At 68.7% G+C, this 10,893-nt stretch overlaps 1 protein-coding gene across 1 annotated transcript in view; it reads left to right on the top strand.

Annotated features, from left to right (window-relative positions):
• FAT4 (FAT atypical cadherin 4) overlaps nt 1-8,391 on the top strand; it is a 38,192-nt gene extending 29,801 nt beyond the window's left edge. Inside the window, exons 15-16 of the mRNA XM_060184005.1 lie at nt 576-837; nt 5,634-8,391. Coding sequence (XP_060039988.1) covers nt 576-837; nt 5,634-7,162 — 1,791 coding nt within the window. The 3' untranslated portion in view covers nt 7,163-8,391. The remainder of the gene's footprint in view (nt 1-575; nt 838-5,633) is intronic.
• Nucleotides 8,392-10,893: the final 2,502 nt, after the last annotated feature.

Here is a 10,893-nt window from a genome sequence, read left to right on the forward strand (position 1 = left end):
GGGTGTCACCGTCACCTAACCACGACTGTCTCGCTCTTGCCTGGGCGCCGTGCAGAAACCTGTCACGGTCTCCAGAGCCCATCCCCATAAAGCCTAAGCCGTGAGTCACGCTGATGTGCAGCCAAGCCCACTCCCAGGTCTGCCAGATGCGCAGGAAGAGACATTTAATCCGGTGTCAGAGCAAGCCGCCTGCGTCCAGCCGGGAGTCAGATCGGGGCCGGGACCGTGCTGTCCCCCATCCCTGGACTCACCACTCACCGGCTCTAGTGTCCACCCTGAGCCCGGGACCCGGGAGCCGAGACCGGAGAGGCCCCGCTGCCCTGCTGGGCGCGCAGCCAGGTCACAGCCAGGTGCCCCAGACGGCGGTGCCCCCACGTCCCCGGGCCCCACTGCACAGTGAGCACAGGCACGGCGGCCTCCTCTCACCTTGTCGTTACTGTTATTCACCCGGACAGCGAGCGTGAGAGAGCTCCCCACTGCTCCGCGCTCACTGTGGTTGTTCAGACACAAGGACAGAGACACGTGGCCGTGACACTGTCTCCGCAGCAGCCCTCAGTGCCCCGTGTGCCTTGCAGATCAGGAATGGCAACGTGCACTTCACCTCGGACGCGGGCGGCGCGGGCAGGGTGGAGCGGCACATCCCGGAAGTGTACGTGGCGGACGGCCAATGGCACACCTTCCACCTGGGGAAGAACGGGACAGCCACGGTGCTGTCGCTCGACGGGGCGCCCAGCAGGGCCGTGCCGCACCCCACGCAGGACTTCGGGGGCCTGGAAGTGCTCACCATCTCCCTGGGGGGCATCCCCCCTGGCCAGGGCCAGCAGGATGGCTGGACAGGTGAGGCGGGCCCTGCGGGATGGCGGGAGCACCCTTGGGTGCCGGTGCTGCCTCTAGAGGGTTGGCGACGGCCAGTCAGCCCGGACCCGTCTCCCGGTGGCGCCTGGCCCTGTCTGTCCCTTGGGCGGGGGCCCGGGTGACCCACTGGGTCTGTCCTGGGAGGGGGCCGGGTGGCCCACTGGGTCTGTCCTGGGAGGGGGCCGGGTGGCCCACTGGGTCTGTCCTGGGAGGGGGCCGGGTGGCCCACTGGGTCTGTCCTGGGAGGGGGCCGGGTGGCCCACTGGGACTCTGTCCTGGGAGGGTGCCGGGTGGCCCACTGGGTCTGTCCTGGGAGGGTGCTGGGTGGCCCACTGGGACTCTGTCCTGGGAGGGTGCCGGGTGGCCCACTGGGTCTGTCCTGGGAGGGTGCCGGGTGGCCCACTGGGACTCTGTCCTGGGAGGGTGCCGGGTGGCCAACTGGGACTCTGTCCTGGGAGGGTGCCGGGTGTCCCACTGGGACTCTGTCCTGGGAGGGGGCCGGGTGGCCCACTGGGACTCTGTCCTGGGAGGGTGCCGGGTGGCCCACTGGGTCTGTCCTGGGAGGGTGCCGGGTGTCCCACTGGGTCTGTCCTGGGAGGGTGCTGGGTGGCCCACTGGGACTCTGTCCTGGGAGGGTGCCGGGTGGCCCACTGGGTCTGTCCTGGGAGGGTGCCGGGTGGCCCACTGGGACTCTGTCCTGGGAGGGTACCGGGTGGCCCACTGGGTCTGTCCTGGGAGGGTGCCGGGTGTCCCACTGGGTCTGTCCTGGGAGGGTGCTGGGTGGCCCACTGGGACTCTGTCCTGGGAGGGTGCCGGGTGGCCCACTGGGTCTGTCCTGGGAGGGGGCCGGGTGTCCCACTGGGTCTGTCCTGGGAGGGTGCTGGGTGGCCCACTGGGACTCTGTCCTGGGAGGGTGCCGGGTGGCCAACTGGGACTCTGTCCTGGGAGGGTGCCGGGTGTCCCACTGGGACTCTGTCCTGGGAGGGTGCCGGGTGTCCCACTGGGACTCTGTCCTGGGAGGGTGCCGGGTGGCCCACTGGGTCTGTCCTGGGAGGGTGCCGGGTGTCCCACTGGGTCTGTCCTGGGAGGGTGCTGGGTGGCCCACTGGGACTCTGTCCTGGGAGGGTGCCGGGTGGCCCACTGGGTCTGTCCTGGGAGGGGGCCGGGTGTCCCACTGGGTCTGTCCTGGGAGGGTGCCGGGTGGCCCACTGGGACTCTGTCCTGGGAGGGTGCCGGGTGGCCCACTGGGACTCTGTCCTGGGAGGGTGCCGGGTGGCCCACTGGGACTCTGTCCTGGGAGGGGGCTGGGTGGCCCACTGGGTCTGTCCTGGGAGGGGGCCGGGTGGCCCACTGGGACTCTGTCCTGGGAGGGTGCCGGGTGGCCCACTGGGACTCTGTCCTGGGAGGGTGCCGGGTGGCCCACTGGGTCTGTCCTGGGAGGGTGCCGGGTGGCCCACTGGGACTCTGTCCTGGGAGGGGGCCGGGTGGCCCACTGGGTCTGTCCTGGGAGGGGGCCGGGTGGCCCACTGGGTCTGTCCTGGGAGGGTGCCGGGTGGCCCACTGGGACTCTGTCTTGGGAGGGTGCCGGGTGGCCCACTGGGACTCTGTCCTGGGAGGGTGCCGGGTGGCCCACTGGGTCTGTCCTGGGAGGGTGCTGGGTGGCCCACTGGGACTCTGTCCTGGGAGGGGGCCGGGTGGCCCACTGGGTCTGTCCTGGGAGGGTGCCGGGTGGCCCACTGGGACTCTGTCCTGGGAGGGGGCCGGGTGGCCCACTGGGACTCTGTCCTGGGAGGGGGCCGGGTGGCCCACTGGGTCTGTCCTGGGAGGGGGCCGGGTGGCCCACTGGGACTCTGTCCTGGGAGGGTGCCGGGTGGCCCACTGGGTCTGTCCTGGGAGGGGGCCGGGTGGCCCACTGGGTCTGTCCTGGGAGGGTGCCGGGTGGCCCACTGGGACTCTGTCCTGGGAGGGTGCCGGGTGGCCCACTGGGACTCTGTCCTGGGAGGGGGCCGGGTGACCCACTGTGTCTGTCCTGGGAGGGTGCCGGGTGACCCACTGGGTCTGTCCTGGGAGGGTGCCGGGTGGCCCACTGGGTCTGTCCTGGGAGGGTGCCGGGTGGCCCACTGGGTCTGTCCTGGGAGGGTGCCGGGTGGCCCACTGGGTCTGTCCTGGGAGGGGGCCGGGTGTCCCACTGGGTCTGTCCTGGGAGGGTGCCGGGTGGCCCACTGGGACTCTGTCCTGGGAGGGTGCCGGGTGGCCCACTGGGTCTGTCCTGGGAGGGTGCTGGGTGGCCCACTGGGACTCTGTCCTGGGAGGGGGCCGGGTGGCCCACTGGGTCTGTCCTGGGAGGGGGCCGGGTGGCCCACTGGGTCTGTCCTGGGAGGGTGCCGGGTGGCCCACTGGGACTCTGTCCTGGGAGGGTGCCGGGTGGCCCACTGGGACTCTGTCCTGGGAGGGTGCCGGGTGGCCCACTGGGTCTGTCCTGGGAGGGTGCCGGGTGGCCCACTGGGACTCTGTCCTGGGAGGGTGCCGGGTGGCCCACTGGGTCTGTCCTGGGAGGGTGCCGGGTGGCCCACTGGGACTCTGTCCTGGGAGGGGGCCGGGTGGCCCACTGGGACTCTGTCCTGGGAGGGGGCCGGGTGGCCCACTGGGTCTGTCCTGGGAGGGGGCCGGGTGGCCCACTGGGACTCTGTCCTGGGAGGGTGCCGGGTGGCCCACTGGGTCTGTCCTGGGAGGGGGCCGGGTGGCCCACTGGGTCTGTCCTGGGAGGGTGCCGGGTGGCCCACTGGGACTCTGTCCTGGGAGGGTGCCGGGTGGCCCACTGGGACTCTGTCCTGGGAGGGGGCCGGGTGACCCACTGTGTCTGTCCTGGGAGGGTGCCGGGTGACCCACTGGGTCTGTCCTGGGAGGGTGCCGGGTGGCCCACTGGGTCTGTCCTGGGAGGGTGCCGGGTGGCCCACTGGGTCTGTCCTGGGAGGGTGCCGGGTGGCCCACTGGGTCTGTCCTGGGAGGGGGCCGGGTGTCCCACTGGGTCTGTCCTGGGAGGGTGCCGGGTGGCCCACTGGGACTCTGTCCTGGGAGGGTGCCGGGTGGCCCACTGGGTCTGTCCTGGGAGGGTGCTGGGTGGCCCACTGGGACTCTGTCCTGGGAGGGGGCCGGGTGGCCCACTGGGTCTGTCCTGGGAGGGGGCCGGGTGGCCCACTGGGTCTGTCCTGGGAGGGTGCCGGGTGGCCCACTGGGACTCTGTCCTGGGAGGGTGCCGGGTGGCCCACTGGGACTCTGTCCTGGGAGGGTGCCGGGTGGCCCACTGGGTCTGTCCTGGGAGGGTGCCGGGTGGCCCACTGGGACTCTGTCCTGGGAGGGGGCCGGGTGGCCCACTGGGTCTGTCCTGGGAGGGTGCCGGGTGGCCCACTGGGACTCTGTCCTGGGAGGGGGCCGGGTGGCCCACTGGGACTCTGTCCTGGGAGGGGGCCGGGTGGCCCACTGGGTCTGTCCTGGGAGGGGGCCGGGTGGCCCACTGGGACTCTGTCCTGGGAGGGTGCCGGGTGGCCCACTGGGTCTGTCCTGGGAGGGTGCCGGGTGGCCCACTGGGACTCTGTCCTGGGAGGGTGCCGGGTGGCCCACTGGGACTCTGTCCTGGGAGGGGGCCGGGTGACCCACTGGGTCTGTCCTGGGAGGGTGCCGGGTGACCCACTGGGTCTGTCCTGGGAGGGTGCCGGGTGGCCCACTGGGTCTGTCCTGGGAGGGTGCCGGGTGGCCCACTGGGTCTGTCCTGGGAGGGGGCCGGGTGGCCCACTGGGTCTGTCCTGGGAGGGTGCCGGGTGTCCCACTGGGACTCTGTCCTGGGAGGGGGCCGGGTGGCCCACTGGGTCTGTCCTGGGAGGGTGCTGGGTGGCCCACTGGGACTCTGTCCTGGGAGGGGGCCGGGTGGCCCACTGGGTCTGTCCTGGGAGGGTGCCGGGTGTCCCACTGGGTCTGTCCTGGGAGGGTGCTGGGTGGCCCACTGGGTATGTCCTGGGAGGGTGCCGGGTGGCCAACTGGGACTCTGTCCTGGGAGGGTGCCGGGTGGCCCACTGGAACTCTGTCCTGGGAGGGTGCCGGGTGGCCGACTGGGTCTGTCCTGGGAGGGTGCCGGGTGGCCGACTGGGTCTGTCCTGGGAGGGTGCCGGGTGGCCCACTGGGTCTGTCCTGGGAGGGTGCCGGGTGGCCCACTGGGTCTGTCCTGGGAGGGTGCCGGGTGGCCCACTGGGTCTGTCCTGGGAGGGTGCCGGGTGGCCCACTGGGACTGTCCTGGGAGGGTGCCGGGTGGCCCACTGGGACTCTGTCCTGGGAGGGTGCCGGGTGTCCCACTGGTACTGTCCTGGGAGGGTGCCGGGTGGCCCACTGGGACTCTGTCCTGGGAGGGGGCCGGGTGGCCCACTGGGTCTGTCCTGGGAGGGTGCCGGGTGGCCCACTGGGTCTGTCCTGGGAGGGTGCCGGGTGGCCCACTGGGACTCTGTCCTGGGATGGGGCCGGGTGTCCCACTGGGTCTGTCCTGGGAGGGTGCCGGGTGGCCCACTGGGTCTGTCCTGGGAGGGTGCCGGGTGGCCCACTGGGACTGTCCTGGGAGGGTGCCGGGTGGCCCACTGGGACTCTGTCCTGGGATGGGGCCGGGTGTCCCACTGGGTCTGTCCTGGGAGGGTGCCGGGTGGCCCACTGGGACTCTTTCCTGGGAGGGGTGCAGGTAAGCCCCTGGCCAGGTCCCCCCAGCTCACTGACCACCGCACCTCCTTCCCCCCCAGGCTTCCGGGGCTGCGTGGCCTGGCTGCGCTACGGAGAAGAGCGGCTGCCCTTCTCGGGCCGGCACCGTTGGGCCTCGGTGTCCAGCGTCCCCCCGGGCTCCGTGCGGCCCGGCTGCCTGGGCCCCGACGTGTGCGCCAGTGGCCCGTGTCCGGCCGGCCAGCTGTGCCTGGACCGCTGGGGCGCCTTCGCCTGCGCGCCGCCCGGGGCCTGCGCCTCCCACCCCTGCCTGCACGGCGGCCGCTGCGAGCCGCTGCCCTCGGGCTTCCTGTGCCGCTGCCCCGCCTCGCACGCCGGCCGCACCTGCGAGACCCCCGCCGCCTGCCTGGGCGTGCGCTGCGCCCCGGGGCTGCTCTGCCGGCCCGCCGGCTCGGCCCACGCCTGCCTGCCCGCGCCCGGCCCCGGTCCCGGTCCCGGCCCCGCCGCGCCCCCCTGGGCCCTGCCCGCCGCCCTGGCCAGCGGCGCCGCCGCGCTCGGCCTCCTGCTGCTGCTGCTGGGCCTCGGCCTGTGCCGCCACCGCCGCCGCCACGCACCCAAGGGCGCGCACAAGGGCAGCGAGAACGGCGCCTTCGACGGCCGCGACCACCTGCCCTTCGCCGACGAGCTGGCCGTGCGCAAGCAGCCCGAGGGCACCCCGAGGCCCGACGTGCTGGAGCGCGAGCACCCCTACCTGCTATTCCCCACGCCCGCCGTGCCCAGCGCCCCGCCCGCGCTGCCCGCGCCCCTGGGCGCCCCGCCCGAGCTCTACGACATCGACGCGGCCAGCTCCATCGCGCCGTCCGACGCCGACGTGGTCCAGCACTACCGCCACTTCCGCAGCCGCGGCCCGCGCCTGGCCCTGCAGCGCCGCAGCCCCCTGGGCCTGGCCCGCGCCTCGCCCGCGCCCCTGGGCGCCTGGGGGGCCCCGCTCGGCCTGGGCGCACCCGGCTCCCCGCGCCGCAGCCCCGCGCCCGCCGCGCCCCGCCCGCGCCGCAGCCCCGCTCCCACAGACCCCGGGCCACCGCGCCTGGGCCGCCGGCCGCGCCCCGCTTGCGCACCCCTGGGCGCCGCGCCCCCTGCGGGCCTGAGCCTGGACGAGGTGGAGCGGCTGCACGCGCCCCGGCCCCGCGCGCCCAGCATCTGCAGTGCCGACCACGGCCGCTCCTCGTCTTCCTCCGACGGCCGCCCGCCTGCCCGCGCCCGCAACCCGGCCGACGGGCTGCCCGCGCCCGACGACTCGTCCTCTGACAGCGACTCGCACGCATCCTTCACCTGCTCCGAGGTGGAGCTGGAGCGGCCGCCGCCCCGCGCGCGCCGCCTAGGGGACTGGGCCGACGGGCAGGACGCGGCCCGCAGGGCTGGGCGCCGCACCCCGGGGCGCGGGGCAGAGGATGCGGCTGCGCTCGACTGGGATGGGCTGCTCAGCTGGGGCCCCGGTTTCGGGCACTACGTGGACGTCTTCAGGGACCTGGCGTCTCTGCCCGAGCAGGCGGCCGGCCACGACGGCCAGGGCGCGGCACCCATGGGCGGGGAGCCCCCGCAGGGCCCCTGAGACTCAGACCCCATGGGCGGAGAACCCCGCAGGGCCCCTGAGACTCAGACCCCGTGGGTGGGGAGCTCCTCGCAGGGCCTGTGAGAGGCGGGACCCCAGAGCCCAGCCCCTATGGGCAGGAACCCCCCCCCCCCACCCCAGGGCCTGTGAAACTCAGGGCTCAGCACCCTGAGCGAGAAGCCCTGTAGGGCTTTTGAAACCCAGACACCAGGATGAGGTGACCATTGGCAGGGACTCCTCACAGGGCCCATGAGATTTGGACCCCAGGGCACTGCACCCACAAGCAGGGACGCCCCCCCCCATCCCCGCGAGGCCTGTGACCCGTGGGGACTCCAAGGCATGGCGCCCATGGGCAGGGAGTCCCCCTTCCCATGCACACGGGGCTCACGGGGCTCGTGAGGGGCTCGGACTCCAGGGTGCTGCCGAACCTCGGGAAAGAGGGGCCGTTGGGGAACAGGGGCCTCAGCCCGAAGCACTCTGCGGATCCCAGGGATCTCAGGCCGCAGCGCCCTGCGGAGTCCAGGGGCCACAGGCCAGGATCAGCTGCAGGGACTGGCCGCCCCCTCCCAGACTCTCCTTCCCTTTGTGACTCTTGGAGTTGGGGAGGCCCCAGGTGGGGTGTATGGTCCCCACCCCCACCAGCGTGGACGAGCCCCCCATGGAAGACGAGGAACTCACACCCAGGAGAGGCCACGCCAGCTTCTGGAATGTTCCAGGCCCCAGAACTCTGACGGAGGGTAGTGGAGGCGCTCGGTGAGCACAGTCCAGCTGCACTCATGCCTTCTGCTTGGATCAGGCTCACAGCCGCCGGACACGTTAGCTGGAACGTTTTACCGTAATTTATTAAGGAAGGTTCCGTGTCTTCTAGAATGTTCTAAGAATCAGCCTAACAGAGTCTGTGATTGGACTCCTTTTGCCAACAGAAACAAGTCCCCAGTCTTTCTAATTTATAAACAGGCAAATGTCAACTCGTCTCCTGTCATTTTGTAGTTTTGTTTTTTTTTTTTAATACTGTGTAAAGACTATTTTTCTTTTTCACCTGAGCTGTTTGATACTGATATTTTCCTATGCTGAAAACGTTTCTTACTTTTGGGGGAGGTAAGAAAGGACCTTTTTATACCTGTTACTTCTGTAACATTAATATTTTTCACATTTGATATCTGTAACATACTGTATGCTTTCAAAGTGTGAATGCCAACAATAGAATTAAAATATTTATTTAAAACTTCTGGCGCTCACGTCTGGCTGTGCCCTTCTGCCTTCCTGTGCCCTGTGCCCCTCAGGCCTGCGAGTCACTGGCGTCTGATCCCGAGCTGGCACGGTCTTTGTCAGGCCCCGGGCCCAGGTGCTGGCAGGGTGGTCCTCCCCGCACGCTCCCACCCTGGCTCTCTAGGTCTGCCGGCACCCAGAGTCTAGAACCACAGAATGTCCCCATCTACTTTGGGGGCTGGGGGCTCCCCTCCCCGGGTGACCCTTCTGTGAGGGCAGCTTGGACCCCGCTCACAGGACAACTGGGATTCAAGCTGATGGTGGCAGAGGTTGGTCTGCAGGGGCCCAGCCTCTGGGTCTGAGTGCAGGGGTGCATGCGGAAGGGTGGGACCTGCCTCTGGTGTGACTCTAGCGTGTGCAGCGACAGGGGCAGGGCAGGGCAGGGCAGGGCAGGGCCTCCACAGCGAGTCCCCCAAGTGTGGCATCCAGCAGGGCACGTGTCACACACAGCTTCTGGCAGGACACAGCTTCTGTAGAGAGTCCGTGAACCTCGGGGAGAAGACAGGAATCCATTGTGTTCAGGACCTCAGACTGGGCCTGGGCAGGGCCTCAGGACATGAGGGTGTGTGCTCAGCCCAGGTGTGTGTTAGCCCAGGTGTGTGTGCTCAGCTCAGGTGTGTGTGATCAGCCCAGGAGTGTGCTCAGCGCAGGTATGTGTGATCAGCCCAGGTGTGTGTGATCAGCCCAGGTGTGTGTGCTCAGCACAGGTGTGTGTGATCAGCCCAGGTGTGTGTGCTCAGCCCAGGTGTGTGTGATCAGCCTAGGTGTGTGTGATCAGCCCAGGTGTGTGTGCTCAGCGCCCCCCCCCCCCATGAATTGCGGTGGTACCAGGGCGACCTCTGAAGGCAGCTGGCTTCCCTCCCCTCTGCCCTGCTCTGCGGTCCCTGTCCTCCTCAGCCTAGGGCTGCCTCAGTCTTCACCGACTCGGTTTATATCTGGAGGAGACGCGAGATGTTCCAGATTCGTCGAGCTTTGCCGACGCCGTGGCACACAGGGCCGGAGTGTGACCGGCACCACCCCATAGGCTACCCGTCGCGGCCCCTGTCTGCCTGCGTTCTCGAGCCCTCTCCTGCTGTCACGGGTCTGCTGTGGCTGTCGCCTGAGACTTTCAGAGCTGCGAAGGGAAAGGGCCGCCCAGTGTTCTGGCTACCCGCACCTTTCCTTCCCGGCTGAGGTCACCTTACAGTGCACATCACCAGGGCAGCTGGGGACTCAGTTTCTCCTGCGCCTCTTCCCAAGAGGGAGCCTGGGGCTGGCGACCCCCCACGTGCGTCCCGGGCCACGCCACGCACACGCTGTCCCGGCAGGGCGTGCCCACGACGCTCGGCCCCCCGCAGGTAGCAGTGGGTTCAGTGGGTCCGCCAGCGAGCTTACTCACCACAGCTGGAGAGGGATCCGCTCGGCAGCGTGGACTCCCAGTCTCTCCCCACAGCCCCACCTAAGGGTGTTGCTTGGTGGCGCCCACCCCCCCCCCCCCGGGCATCCGGCAGGAGCCTCTCATGGGTGGCCAGCCGGCCCTTGGGCTGCCCAGGGGCTCTGTGCCATGCAGACCGGAGGGGCTTGAAGGGGGAGCAGTCATTTCTTAAGCCAGCTCGTGCTCTCTCTCTCTCCCTCTCTCTCTCTCTGTCTCTCTCTTCCTTCTTTCCTTCCTTTCTCCCCCTACTCCCATTTGTAGGGCTTTGCCACTCCAGGCCAAGCCGTTCAGAAAGAAGGGAGAGGGCGGCACCAGCTCAGAAGGGGCACAGCCGCCCTCCCCAGCCTGAGCAGCGAGAGCCCCAGGCTCCGGGAGAAATGGCGTTTCTCGAGGATGTCAGCAGACTGTGCCCCGTGTGGGTGTGACTCAGGAAGGAAGAGAAGACAGGACCTAGAAAAATCGGCAAAGCCACACACACAAATGTAGACAGACGCCCTTGTTACCTTATAATTTTGCAAATCAATAGTAAATCACTAATAAAAATTATTTTTCCAACAGGGTTATAACTGGTCAAAAAAATTGCCTTAAGGGGAGGGGCCAGATGGTGGTGCACTTGGTTAAGTGCACGTATTACCCAGTGTGCAAGGACCCGGGTTCAAGCCCCCAGTCCACACCTGTGGGCAGAGAGCGTCACGAGTGAAGCAGGGCTGCGGGCGTCTCTCAGTCTCTCCCCACCTCCCTCTCATCTTCCCCCTGCCAGTCACATGAAGTGGCAGGTAGCATAATGGTTTGGGAAACTCCGTATGGCCAGACTACACATTAGGGTGTTTTTTGTTTGTTTGTTTTTCCCTCCAGGGTGACTGCTGGGCTCGGTGCCGGCACTATGACTCCACTGCTCCTGGAGGCCATTTTCTCCATGTTGTTGTTGTTATAGTTATTGTCGTTATTGCTGTTGTTGTTGGATAGGACAGAGAGAAATGGAGAGAGGAGGGGAAGACACAGAGGGGGAGAGACAGACAGACATCTGCAGACCTGCTTCACCGCCTGT

Source organism: Erinaceus europaeus, unplaced genomic scaffold (genome assembly GCF_950295315.1).
Source record: "Erinaceus europaeus unplaced genomic scaffold, mEriEur2.1 scaffold_527, whole genome shotgun sequence".
Lineage (NCBI taxonomy): Eukaryota > Metazoa > Chordata > Mammalia > Eulipotyphla > Erinaceidae > Erinaceus > Erinaceus europaeus.